Source organism: Bactrocera oleae, chromosome 2, assembly GCF_042242935.1.
Source record: "Bactrocera oleae isolate idBacOlea1 chromosome 2, idBacOlea1, whole genome shotgun sequence".
Taxonomy (NCBI): domain Eukaryota; kingdom Metazoa; phylum Arthropoda; class Insecta; order Diptera; family Tephritidae; genus Bactrocera; species Bactrocera oleae.
The window spans coordinates 14,164,027-14,179,149 of NC_091536.1; the positions used below are offsets into that span (position 1 = coordinate 14,164,027).

The 15,123-nt window shown below is 34.4% G+C and overlaps 1 protein-coding gene across 3 annotated transcripts in view; it reads right to left on the reverse strand.

Moving 5' to 3' along the window:
- LOC106620963 (uncharacterized) overlaps positions 1-15,123 on the reverse strand; it is a 95,830-nt gene that overhangs the window by 11,713 nt on the left and 68,994 nt on the right. For all 3 annotated transcript variants that reach the window (XR_011396358.1, XM_036378109.2, XM_036378108.2), the window contains exons 5-6: positions 4,954-5,064; positions 2,337-3,672 (exon numbers count right to left, since the gene is read on the reverse strand). Coding sequence is in view for 2 of the 3 variants with exons in the window: in XM_036378109.2 (XP_036234002.2) it covers positions 2,337-3,672; positions 4,954-5,064 (1,447 nt within the window). In the remaining variant the exon portion in view is untranslated. The remainder of the gene's footprint in view (positions 1-2,336; positions 3,673-4,953; positions 5,065-15,123) is intronic.

Sequence of the window (15,123 nt, forward strand, 5' to 3'; positions counted from 1 at the left end):
CATTGAAAAGTGATATTGATTGTCAACTATAAATTTGAAAATAGGAAGGATTTTTTATATATATTGGACTTGTAGGAACCAACCAAGTCCAGACATCAAGCGCCGAATAGCTCTTGTCAATAAGTACTACTTTGATCAGCAGTCAATTGAGAAGCAGATCCCTCTCTCGACGAATAAAAATTACGCTCTATAAGTCTTTCATCATTCCCGTCCTATTATACGGTGCAGAAATATGAACGATGACGAACTGAGATGAGAAAGTGCTGGGGGCATTCGGGATAAATATTCTCCATAAGGTCTTTGTAGGCGTCCGATTGAGCGATGAAAATCGAAGAAGATGAAATAACGAACGGTATTAGCTCTACGATGACATGGATAGAATTAAGCACATAAAAATCAAATGAGTGCGCTGGTTAAGCCTGGTCGTTGGCATGGAAGATGATGCTCCAGGGAAAAGCTTCTTCGATTCGATATCCATGGATGGTCAACGGAAGCAAGGGCGCCCACGCTCGCAAATGATAGACGTTTTGTGTTCTTGAACTAGACTGACCCACGCCTATAGTGCCAAAGAAGATATTACATACCTCATATGATATTTTCAACTTCTATCCCTCATTACATAGAGTTAGATGACAATCGACTTTTATCCGGCATAATTATAATACGTAATTTAACTTAAAAATAAACTTGTAAAATTTAAAATTATTATTTCCGAAATTAAAGGATTAGTAATGGAAATAAGATACTGCAAACATAAAATAATGTCACTCAGTTGGCTTCGATTTACCAATTCTCAATGGTTAGGTTCTCTATTTTCAATGAGCAAAAGAAGTGGATGCTGGAGCTTTCCTAGCTAATTTAAGAAAAACTCTAAGATTTTTTGTGACTTCTATCGAATACTGTCGATGGCTGGTTAGAAAATCTGTGACTACCAAGTCGATAATATGTGAGTCAAGTTTCTCTGTACTAACTACAAATGACTGCACCTCGTCACATGAAGTTATTTCTGTGCAGATATAGCCTCAACAGAGAAAAATTGATTCTGTTTGTAGCAGTATACACAGGCCGTTGTAATCTGAGGTGACACATTCTTCAATGGAGATATCCAATCATCTACAGCTTTAAGGTGTAGCGATTGCAAAAAGAAGGTGCCAAGATGTTGAAATAAATGTTTTTTAATCTTATTTAAATTACTATGCTTGAAATGCGCTAATATCTAATAATTATTTGGCTAATTATGATTAAAGTCATTAAAAAAAAAAAAGTTTTAACATAGTTGCACCTTTATTAGTATAGTAAATTATTTATATTTGAAGTAGCAAGGATACATTGAAAAACTTTGATATATAAAAATACAATATAACAAGAAATAAGCTAAATACTCATGAATGGTCCGACAGAGCGCAAGTGTGAGCGTAATGTGCCTAAGGGGGTTGAGAAGTAAAAAGCTTAGTTAAATTTCGAACTTTCAAAAGCATGACTCTGGTGACATGCTCTTACTCATAATGATACAATTAAGTGTTAATGCTGTAGTGACTTTGATGACCTTCAATTTTAGCGTGTTATTATGCTACATTTATGCCCATGGCATTTGCTTTGGGTTTTCAACCATTCACCATAGTGACCGAATGCTCATTAGAGTAATTAGTCAGCTCTGGACTATTACTAATTTATTAATTTGCCACAACCACACCAACTTAGTGGACGTAGTTGGATTTTATTTATTAATTCTTAAATTTGGTTAAACGCAGACATTAGTTTTGTGTGAGAGCGCAAAATAAATATGTAATAATCAATACCTTACAGGCATAAGTTGATAATTATCGGAGTTTGTAAATTAGTCTAGATGAATTTGTGGTGCTAAATACATTTATTAGTATTACTCGTAATGTTCGGCTATTTTGAATTTAAATTGTTTGAGTAGAAAAATGTAGAGTATCTGAACCATATCGTGACAATATATTATGATATTTCAGAATTTAGCAGGTATACTTAAATGGCACAAAAAACAGGAAATAAATTTCTAGGGTTTCGTTAAAAAGTGAATTGAATGCTAACTTTGTTTTTAGTAAAATCAGTCTTCTACTGGAACCTAAATCTTTAAAATATCGCACTAAAGTCAAATGCTGACATAAAAATTCCACGAAAAAATATAATGTTGGTCTGAAGAGATACGAGATCCAGAGATTTATAGAAATATTTCTCAACTTGTCACTTTAGTCAGTTCCACCTACCTATGCAAAAAAAGCGGAACATATTGTGCTAATTTCAACAAAATGAGCATATATGTATACATAATTACTGCTAATTGCCTTTAGCACCAATATTCCACTTACCTCATTGCTATGCCGGCAGCCACGCTTGCGGCCATAATAATCAAAAGCAATCCAATGCAAATCGCCACAATTGTCCAACAGATAGCGCCGCATTGCCAAAGCTGTGCCGTGCTCACCAGCAGCCATTCGTCGTAACCCGGCTGTATGGAATGTGTAATATAAGTGTTGGAATTGATCTCGTGCTGCTCTAGAATCAACAGTGGGCGCCATTTGATTGAGTCCATTGATGCTGTTGATACCGCATCCGCCGTGTCCGCCGAATTGGTGTCAGCATTAACACTACCATTGAAGTCAACTATAGCCGCATTCGTGGCTATGCTGCTATTGTCTTTATTATTGTGGTTATTATTGTTGGCAGTGGCATTTTCATGCACCACATCCAATACAATGAAATCATACTTAGGCATTTGGGCGGTGATAATGCCGGCTGGCGCGTCAATGTCATCACTACTACCAGCAGCACCGGCACTATCGTTTCGATTTCTATTTTGCGTTGTGGTTGATGCCGTATTTGATTGCTTTATTTTGCTTGAATTTGGTTTTGTTGGCGTCACCGCTAGCTGTTGCCGCACATTGGTAATTATAAAATCGTAAAAATGAAAAAAGTCTATGAAATTCCGTAAATTGGCAATGCGCGCTTGTTCAGCGTGGGTATGTCCGGTGACCGGATGTATGTGGCATAGTTGTTTTAGCAACGTGCGCAGCTGTTGCAACAAATTGCCGTTACGTGTAGTATTATTGTCATTGTGATTTTGTTGCAAAAACTGCACGCAATGCCCTGTTACATTTTCAATATTCGGACAGATCTCGACAAAATTAAGCCCACTCAGCTGTGGACATTCATCGAAGGCCGCCAATGTGTCACGCGTCGGCTGCACAGTTGTTGTGCTCGTAGTCGTTGCAGTTTTGTCATTATTGCTTACGATTGCCTCCGCAGCCATAGCCTCTTCGTGCTCTTGCAGCGCACGTGTAACTGATCTATCCAAGTGCATTGGCCAATTGAGCATAGCCGCTTCGCCACCCAGCTGGCCATCGGTTGTCATTGCCTTCCAACGTCGCATTTGCCGGAAATTCTGCACTAATCCAATGCCGTTGTCTTCGAAGGCGACCTTCAGAAAATAACGGTACTTATCACTCAGCACTGTGAGTAGCAGCAAATTGGACATTAGTTCGGCGCTGCCGTTAATGCGCGCCAAATTTTTGTAGAAATTATTCTGCGCATTAAAGGACGTGGCCACCACATCGATGAGCAGCACTTTGGTGTGTTGCAGGCCCACCAACTGTGTCAGAAATTGTAATGTGCTGGCATCATTCATGTCCGCCGTGATGATGATCGCTGCCGTTTAATGCATGCAGTTTTGGAGTAAGAGAAAAATGTGAAATGAGGTTTATGTAAAACTATACTAAAGTAAGTCGGTATATTTATTAGTATTTTAATGTAATTTATTTCCTACTCTTATAGCGATGTCTTCTTCCAATGATATAGAGCTATAAAAAATACCTATATCATATTGTATGCTTATTTGAAATCCTAGACAACATTTTTAGTGCCCAAGTCGTACCTGAGCCGATAAAAGTAAACCAAGTCAGCACTCCACCATGACAACACACCGACTTTATCATTCGACGTATTCTCCATATTTGAATCAGGAGGTTACCGCCGCGATGTAGGTCTACTTTGAGGTTAAAGAAGCACCACTAAAGTTTATCGATATAAAAGAAAGCTTACTCATTTTTAAATATGAGTGCTTTAGGTTAAATAAGATAAGGTTAAATGACCGATCTTAATAGGGATTTCACTTGGATAGCTTATAACGTCAGTCCGTTGTGGTACCTAAAAAACTCCTATATACTGAATTATAAGACCCTCATAAATCAACAAAGCACTTTGTTGAATCGCCAATATCAGTTTCGGCTATGTCTTCTGGTTCGCTGAAGGTATAACTGCTGAGATGTTTCAGCCTCAGTCTTGCAAAGGCTGGACAATAGAAAAGATAGTGCGTGTATTTTTAGCCTGACAGCATGAACGCTAATTGGACAGAGTACAGTAAGAACTTCTATTGTAACAATTGCAGCAATATGAACTTTGCTGAGAATAAGCAGTTCAGTAGATCTCCTACGTTCTACTCTAGTCCTGAATTATTTCGCAATCGCGCAAGAGTTGGTTGTCGACCAACGCCTGCTAAGCGCACACGTGGTCCATAGCTTCAATGCTAGAATGCAAGATAACAACTTAGATTTAACACATTCCCACTCCGATGTGAGCAGGATGCGGGATAATATCGCCGCTCTGCTGGCGGAGCGACTTCTCCCCGTTCACATATCCCTCGTCGGTATGTGAGCGCCGAAACAGCCACCATGAGTAGCCTCTGTGAGGCAGTAGTAGAAGTTGTCAGGAGCAGAGCAAATTAGCGTGACACTGTTTGCACCTCTTCAAGCTGGGTAGCTTCATTGAGCCTTAGAGCGGTCAACGCAGGAATACACCAGCCGGCAATATGCACGGGTGCTATATGCAGAATGGCATTAAGTGCTTTAAATGATTGAAAATTGATTTAGTGAAATATTCTATAATTAAACGTCATATACATATGTGTTAACAATTCAACTCAACACTTACCTTTACCAATTTTATCGTGTGCATGCAGATCACGTATGTCGTCAGCAATTTCAATTTTATATGACACATGTAAGTTTGCCGCTATGGCGAGTGGCATACCCCAATTTTCATCTGCAACAATAAGCAATAGTAAATAAATGGTGATATATAGTCAAATAGTCATATCCATAAGTACTCATATTAGTATGTGTAGAGCACATCAAATTAATATTATTATACATGGCAGTGACGCAACAGAGCGGAGGTAGCGGTATACATGGATAATGAAATTAAACGATAGAGATGGGAGGCCACATAAAAGCTTTGTTCAATAGTCGCAATGGGACAACAAAATTGAATTTGAATCAAATTGATGTTGTGATAGAGGCTGATTCCCGGAAGTGAGTATGTTGAAAAAAATCGTTTGGAGGTTATTTTAAAATTTAAAAGGAATACATGAGTGTTTATATATATATATATATATATATAAGTAGCATATATAAGTATGTACTGGAAAGAATCATATAAATATATTTTGATTAAACTAAAGTTCAGATGTAATTTTCGATAATTGTAGAATAGAAAGGTTTTTTATTTTAACAATAAAAACAAGAAAAAATGTTAACTTCGTCCGCAGCTGTAATACACTTCGCTAGTGCGTTTCTTTTAGCATATAATATTTTTATGTATAAGTATAAAGCTGAAAACGTAACCTGGCAACGGTTTGCATCCAACGGAAAACGTTTAGCTAGTTCTTTATAACCAAGTTGTTTGATAAAATCAACCTTCAATTCGAACTAAGGTTGCTTATGTAGTAAGGTAAAAATGGCTTTTATGAAGATTATTATCTTGATTTTGATAGATCAGCTTGAATGACAGCTATATGCTATAGTGGTCCTATATAACCAATATGTTCGGAGATTGTAGCATTGATTTGAAATCTTAATTTTTATCGATCAGTTTGTATCCTCTAGCGGCCCGATATTAGCGGTTCCGACAAATGAGCAGCTCTTAGAGAGAAAAGAATGGACAGGTGAATAGACAAACAGACGGATATGGCTAAATCGTCTCAGCTCATCACGCTGATCACTTAGATATTACATATTTTTAAAAGAGTTTTGGATGTTTCCTCTTTTATGTTACGAACTTAATATACTCTGTTCGGGGTATAATTAAATTCATTTTGGCGAAGCCAATGACATTTAGTAAGATCTCGCGAGGTCAATAATCCTTAGCCAGGTCAATGAGCCTTCCCGAAAACAATTATCTTTAGAGAGACCAATGACCTGTAACAGTGTATCCGGTAGATATGTCGGGGCTAGGAAAAAATCTGAGCGGATTTTACTTAATTTTTGGCATTAAAAGATAAAATTCTACAATAAGAGAAAATAGAACATTTCAAAAACCAACTTTCTATGTGTATCTTTATACAGCAATAACAAAGGAAATAAAAAAAATAATAATAATTCACAAGATAAGGACAATTGAGGCTAGATCAAGAACAGATTACTTTTCAAAAATCCAAAAGAATTGCAATTGATAGAACAACCACTTAGAATCTACAGACTTTCATAAAGGTAATATAACGACAAAATCGTTGGTTGAAAACTATTCCAATATGCACCACTACCATATATGCACACACAGCATGTTGGAAGAAGCCTTGCAGGCATAGCAAAATTCTTTATTAAGTTAGTTGTGTGTCTTAGCTAAGTTCTTATTAAGCTTTACACCCTTGCAAAAGCTTATAATTGCTTGCATATGCTCTTATACATAACTAGGAACCTAGCAGCGATAGTATCATAACACACATATATATGTGTGTAATTCTCGACTACAAAGCACTCTCATGCAGACCAATTATATGGCCAAGTTGGAAAAAGATACGCTCGCAGCGCTGTGCATCCACAAGCTTGTAGTGTGTGGTTTTAATATTTTGCAACTACGGTGTATTTAAATTCAGTTGAATTCCCTGCTAGGTTACCTGAAGTGTGTCTGTATGTATGTGTGTAAGCGCTTGTACATGCAGCACTTAAACTTGTTTTTGAACATACTTCCACCGCTACATTTGCATGCCAGCCCACATTTACATAAAACTTTATGTGCATAGGCAACATCTGTGCCTTCGCTTTTTAGTTACTCATACGCCTTGTAGATGCATACATATCAAGCACATGTGCGAACACATACACATACCTAGCCGATGTGCTAATTCAACAATTTGCCAAATTGCAAACCTAACTAAATTACAGCTTAATTTTCATTTTCTTGATTAGCAAGCGAAGTGAAAATATTTATGCTCATGCATTTTCCAGGCATTTGAACGAATATGTCGACAATATTAGTGAAATGGTTAACTTGTAAGAAGGCAAAGTGATTTTATACCACACTTTTATTAATTCGCGAACTGAAAATTCAGCCCAGTCGGTTTACACTGTGTAACATAATTTATGGCATGTTTGGTAAAATAATTGAAAATGAAATAATAACAACAAAATTGCAAAAAGAGTTTATTATAAATACTGATTGATGAATTCTTTTGAGAAATTAAGAATACTATTGTAGTGAAAATTTTATGAAATTGAAGGTATTATTCGGCCACTGTGATAGAAGTCCGCCTGACAAAAACTGGGTTAGTCAATTTTTACAAGGTTTTGATTTTTACTTATAAATTCATTCAGCATGTACAAAAACATGTCTGAATTATAGTTTGAATGCATAAGAACCTGTTAACCAAGTTCTCGAAGTTTGTCCTGATGGCATACAACTCTTTTCCTACTAGCCACTTCTGGGCGATTGCTTTCCTCAGCCGGTCCAACTATTGCTCGAATTATAATTCCGAATAAAGATTTTAACAATTAGAGCGGAGAAATACTATAAAATATGGCGTACTTTCTCTTTAAAGATGCCCATCTTTGACACGTGCTCAAACAATACTGAATCAGCAATCACAAACTTATCTGAGAAGTTTTTTAAGTACGAAATTACTAATGATAAAATTTCAGAGTTATATCTCAAAAACTGTAGGACTGCTTCGTTTATATAAAAACAGACGGACATGTCTAAATCAACTCATCTCGTCTGTACACTATTTTGATATATAAATTAGATTTTTTGTTGCAGTTATTTACTCCAGCCCAATTAAATTGGTTTTGATTACTATTTTTGTTGCATAAATTTGGTTTCATGCTCTTGGTTGGTTAATATTTCAGTATTGGCTGAAATTCTATCGCAAACAGGTAGAATGAAGTACTGGTTAAGTTGGTTAGGCGGGTATTTATTTTGAAATTATAAAATGAATTGCAATTATTAGATTGCAGTTGTTGTTAGCTTCTCTCTGCGTATATCGTCATGTTGTTCAATTTTTATTTTTTGGTTTTGATTTCTTGTTCTAAAAATTTTGATATTTAATTATGGTAATACAACATTTTCAATAGTTTGCCACAACCGAGAATTTGAATATCTCTTGCTAAGATGAAATTGGCAAATAAATTATTAATTTGTTGAAATGAAGAATGTGCAATTTTCAACAAAACTGAGCTTGGGATAGACTCAGCAAAATATAAATAAGAATTCATTGATTCAAATACTGTGTAATTCTATTTGCCATCATTCTTCAATATGGAGGAAAATTACTGGAGAATCAGCAGTAAAAACTACCACTGTTAACTGCTTTATCTATAGCTCCATAAGAATTCAGAAAAAGCTCATGGAAGAATTTTACACTTCTTTTCGTTATCAGCATCTGAAAGTACTCGGTAGGAAGTTTGTAATACAATAAGTTTTTTTTATTATAAACTCAAAAACTAACAAATGGGCTTTGAAAATTTTCAAATTTGGTCGTAATCAGATTTATCTTTAGAAACTATACAAAATGTTGAGCAAAATGCAAAGACCCTTGTCATTATAGGCATGAAATCAAGTCAAAAGCATAGTTGTATATTTGCAGCCTTTATACATATGCAACCGCATTCATATATTCATAATTCAAACATCAGCTGGACACCAACAACGCCGCAATTATGTTGGATGCTAAGCTTTGGTTTTTCCAGCATCGGCTTTGTGGTCAATCAATGTAGTTTTAATTAAGTTGATATACCAAACTCCACATCTGTGTATGTTTATACTCGTGTATGTATATACAAAAGCATATAAGTCATATTAACAAACGCTAACCAATAGTTTTGCGTGTTAGCATGCAAATAGGTTTATATACATACTTGTATATATGTATAGCCTATCGCACATTTATATGTATGCATATTAGTGAATTTACCGATAATTAACTCCATTTCGCTGAAATCGTCGTAAACTGCGAGATAATAAGTAGTGGTATGCTTGTGAGGAGTTGCTGCCCATATTATAACCGGAAATTTTTTTTGTTCGTGTGGCCTTTAAATACTATTAATTAATCGAAGTGTGGGTATGATATAACCTAATAGTTTGTGCAAACATTCTCGAAATGCGCCTAATTGAAGTTAATTAAGTGAACAATGCGAGCTATGCCAGATCAGAAACAAACATGTATACTCGTACATATGTATAAATAAGAATTCAGTACTTGTATACGAATGTTCTCAAGATTTTCTGAGTTGTAATATTTTGTTTTTTTGGATTGTGCGCCTTATGTAAAAAAAAACATTAAACCAAGACCGGAACAAATGGTAGTAAAACGGGGTATGGGTCAGGTCGAGGTCTGGACTATAAGGCGAGTGAGGCAAAACAGGTGCCGCATAATCTCATCAATGACCTAATCACCTCGTCATAAATCAAAAAAAATTATGGGAAAACTTTGTGATTTTCACCATGAATTGCTTTCGTGTCGTCTAAACTGATCGGATAACGTATGCAACATTTTTGCTCGTTCTTAAATTTGAAAAGAATGCTCGCTGAAAAGCAGCAGCCGGTATTGAGTTTTAGTTTGCAATTGTACCACAAAAATGCTATAGAAATCTTTCTCTATTTATTACCTGCGAAGTATATATTCTTTTATACTTTAGAGAACGGAGCGTTTCTGGTGTTTGAATTTTTTTTAAAATTAATAAATCTTTTGTAGCCCCATGTTGGAGATATTTTTGTAGCCTATTAAGTTTACCAAGAAGTTTATAACATCAAGAAAAGACGTTGGATACCTTAAAAATTTATCATAGATATACACTTATGTACAATATATATATATTATCAGCATGACGGGCTGAGTCGATTTAGCCATACTTGCCAGTCTGTTTGTATATATGGAAATAGTCTCTCAGTTTTTGAGATATCGCTCCAAAATACCGCACACGCTTCTTTCACCTCTAGAAGCTGCTCATTTGTTAGAACCGTCTAGTATAGCATAAAGCTGCCATACAAAATGTACGATCAAAACAATGGCATTGTTTGAAAAACTTTTGTATTTGAAGGGATATCATTAAAAAATAATTAAACATTTCACCTTTGTGCATTTATATACAAGTATTTTTATCTAGAAATACAATTTTTACGGCGTAAAATATGTATATTTTACTTTCATTGCAAATACTTTGGGCAATACATATGTATGTATGTGTGCAGAAATACGCACACGCAAGCATGTGAGTGTCTATGTATTACTTTGTAAAACCATCAACGAGTTCACTGAACCTTGACTACAAAACCGCGCAACCAAAAAAAAAAAAAAGTATAATAATAAAATCGCTTTCATCCGCAGTGTGTTGGTCGTCACCATTATGGCAACAACACGCTGAGCTTGAACAATAACAATCGCCGCTGAAATACAAAGGAGTTGCCCTTATATGCTTCAGTGGAAAAAGTAGCGAAAGTGCACGAAAGCAATAAACGAAAGTGTGCGTAATATTTACTGCAACTAAACGATCTTCTTTTGAGCACACATGCATGCATGTAACAGTAAATATTCTCAATAGACCAATATGCGTGAGTGTTTATCGGCAGCATCGCCTGCAATGATTAAATAAATTACAAACCAGTAAGCAAGTAAGCGAATGTAGTTAAGTGTAAGCATGTGTATATGTTTGCTAAATGGTATTATGTTTAATTCCCGCAGCGCTAATGAGCTAACAATTAAAATCATTACTAGTCAATATTGAATGGGTGAACTCAACTCATTGAGATGGATTTTTATCTTTTTCAATAAGATATTTAATTTTTTTTCTGAAATATTATCAACTGGTATAGCTCAGTTCAGATTTATTATGAAGCGTAAAAATATATACTTTTTTAAGATTACGTATACGCCATGTCATACTAAGTCTGAGCGCCCGTTAATTTTGCATACTTTTGGATTAATCTAAAAAATCTTAAAAAAAACTTAAAAATTGATTTATTACTTAACACATTCTAGATTTCTAGTTTTCAGTTGGATGACTGAATAAAATGAACATGAATATGACAGTATCTGTAAAAATATTCTAGGCGATGAACGTGCGATTTCAGGTCAGACTCTACTGAGCCTAACAGTTGATGCTTCGCTAACTTAACTAAATAAGTTAAAGAAAATTTTATGAATTCAAAAGTTTGGAAATAGAAAACAATTTTTTCGTATGTTAATGCCTTTAAAAAGGTCAAGAAATAAAGGTTCACCAATAAAGTCAGTAGAGTAACATAGGTTCAGAGAGATGAAATATTTTAAAAATGTTTTTAGAATGTTAAAAAAGAAAAAAAAATGTTATTTTTAAGAAGAAAAATGTCTTGTGATATTAGATTTTCATGTAACAGAGTTACTTTTGAGATAGCTCAGGTCGTAAGCTTAAAGGAATTTTTATGTAACAGAGTTTAGCTCATATAAAAAATTGAGAAATACTTAAGCTTTAAATCTTGAGCAATAAAGCTCGTCATATAATTCGGTAAATTTGTAAGATTAGGGCGTGGCCTTTAAGTTCAATTGCCTTCGAGCTTTCGACATTCTCGTTTGCGGTAAATCATTTCTTTTACTTCCGCTTGCGCACAAAGCGATTGTTTCCGATGATTTGAGAAATCGAAACGCGACGCGTCACGGCTACCTTATGTTAAGAAAGCAAACAGTAACAAGAGCAGTCACTAGTCTGAGCAAATGTTTGTGTGATGTGGAAAGAATACAAAAAGAAGAATAGAGATAATATGTATAAAAGGAGAAAATCGATGAAGCCAGGCCTGCATATGTAGCATATATAAATATGCTTTATACATAAATGTATGCCGGCACGCATTACAACAAACATCAACAACACATATATAACATAGGGCAGAAGTGGAGCCGATATATCAACCAGGAAAATAAATACGTGGTGCGCCTTCCTTTTTTGATATTGTTTCGGCTTGCTAATAAAAATGGCGACGTGTGGATGTTATTGAAGTTTATGCGACTAATAGCTGGATGTCTCATAGTTTGTTTTCACCACTTATATATACTCAACGATTAAGTATGCGTTTATTCAACGCCAGTCAATGAGTCTACTTTTTACCTGACTGTTCTGCTTAACTGACCACCCGCTTGCTTGAATTCTATTCTGCTTTGATACTAATGAGTAACTGTAGATTATGAGTAACATAGAAGCAGTGAGTTAGCCTGGAAGTGTTTCAATTACATACTTTCCGCACCATGTGAACAGCACAACCCATAAACTTTATGATTTTACTATTTTACCTTGTGTGAATGTCTTTTAATGAATCTATATTATATTTACATTTGTTTTGTTTAGAGTATTTACAGAGTTATATATTTAATTTTTAAGAATTAACAACGCATTTTGGACAATATTTTTTGGGAAGCGGCTGTGTTTATGTTATGTTATGTGCATATTTTAAAGCATAATACCCATTTATATCATGGAAAATATATATCACATCCAATTTATAATGCATGGTATTTAATAACACAAATTAAAATAGCAGAACGTTTGAAATGCGTATGGATTATGCAATTAAGTGACAGACAATTGAATCTGATAATGTGAGCTCAGTTAATGCTCATACAATACCCAATGATCTGACTAAAGGGTGATTCTTTAGTGTTATAGAGTTTTTGCTAACAATAAAACAAAGGAAAAGAAGTGGAATTACCAAAAAATCGCGACAGCAATAATGTCTTCGTTATGCAAGCCACATCGAAAAGTAAGTTTTTTGAATACAAGAGAATAAATAAGTAAGAATTTTAATGCCATGCCATAAATATCCCGTCAGTTTTTATACCGGTATAAGTGTCGCTCGTGTAGCTTGGCAAAGTCTGGTTAGCAGAAATGGCAGACGCATGTGTATACTTTTGACATTTGGTTTGTGGTAGCTGGTTTGACAGCTATGCATCCCTCTATGAATTTCTTTAATTCTAAAAATGCACCCTATATATAGCTAGTTGTATGCAAACATATGAGATAATGTATATGACTACTACACTGACATATATATATATATATATATAATTTGAATGTGTAGTATTTAAATCTATAGCTAATGATGCCGGAAATATTAATGTCCTTGAAAAATATTTTAATTACTATTTTATTGTCATCAGTAATTTCTGCATGTATAAATCAAGCAATTGTTGTGTATTTATTTTCATTTATGCCTTAAAATCGTAAATTGTGCAAACAATCTGCCCATAAACAACGTAAGTATAACAAATGTAATCCCATTCACTCGTAAATGCATTCATTCATTTGTTTATCTCGCCACTTATGGCACATTTATTTACTCAGCTCAATTGTTTGGTTATATGCAAAATTTTAATTAATTGTCATTCAGTTTTTTTACTCCAGTGCTTACCGGAAACCATACAAGTGCGCAGTTTTTATGATTTTAAATTGCAATTTCGTTTTTCTATTGAATTTGTTGATTACCTGTTTGCTATCGAACTTTAAAGGCAATTCAATGTAGATAAAAAAAAATGTGATTTTTGTTCAAATAATTCACATCTTTAATATACTTTATGCAATTTAACTAACAAAAAAAAACTTTAATGAAAAAATAACTAATTGATTGAGTTTTCAAAAGGCTCTGACAATTATGAATATACAATATATAGTAATGGTAAATGTGTTGAATACAAGCATATGCCATTTCACTTTTTGTGCTACAAATTAATTGATTATTTTTACGTATTTACTTTATTTAATTTGTATTTGCATACTTCTGGATTATTTAATATTAAATCATATTTTTATTTCTTTCTAGAATATGAAATGGTATCCCAATGCATTTTCGTTTGTGAAGCATAGCTGAATCGCAATAATATCGAGCCGTTTCTGTAGTGGATGGTTACTACTGATGAAGAGTGGGTCACTTAGGGCAACATCAAGTGAAAACTGTGGTAGTGCACTTGCGGCGTGGCAGCACAAACAATGTTCAAGCTAGGATTGATGGTCAGGAAGGTTTTGCTATATGTTTGGTGTTATTGGCAAGGAATCATCTACTCCTCTCTTGCGGCCAAACTTTTAATTTAGATATGTACTATCAAAAATTGGACCGTATTAAGGAAGCAATCGCACAGAAGCGGCCAATAGAATAGAAATTGTGTTACATCAGGACAGCGCCATGCCACACAAATCGATTGTTACTCGCCAGAAGCACCGTATGTTGTATGGAAAAATTTTTGATTTGACAAAATACCATAACGAAATTTAACATGAGTTATTGTTTAAGATAGCGGCAAAATCTACGAAAAGATCGTTCAGATCGAACTATTATAGCATATATCTGCCATTCGATTTGACCGATAAAAGTTAGAATTAAGATTTTTTTAAACCCCTGCATGCTATAAAAAATTAACCTGTGCAGTTAATGTTTTTTCATGTCTTAAATCGACTTTTCTAACTATGCTAAATAAAATCTTCAATCTAATGCAAAAGTAGTGGATATAAGTTTACTGAATCTATTATATTAATACTTGCCTTTCTCGAAAATAAAATGAAGTGACTACAAAAAGGAAGCTTTATTAAAAAGCAGAAAATTAAATTTTAAAAGCTATTTGTGTATTTATTCTAATACAACGCTGATAATTCAAAATAGTTTTAAATTAATGAGCACAATTTACTATCGAATTAAAGCAAATTAAATAAGCATGGCATACAAGTATTTGAATGTGCGTGCAAATTCAATTTCCAGGCTATAATTTGGTATGAAAGTAGTTGTGAAATTTCTTCGACAAGTGCAAAAACTTATTAAATTTCAGTCGCACACAAATACTTGTGTTTGTAGTTTTGTATGACAGTAATTTAAAAC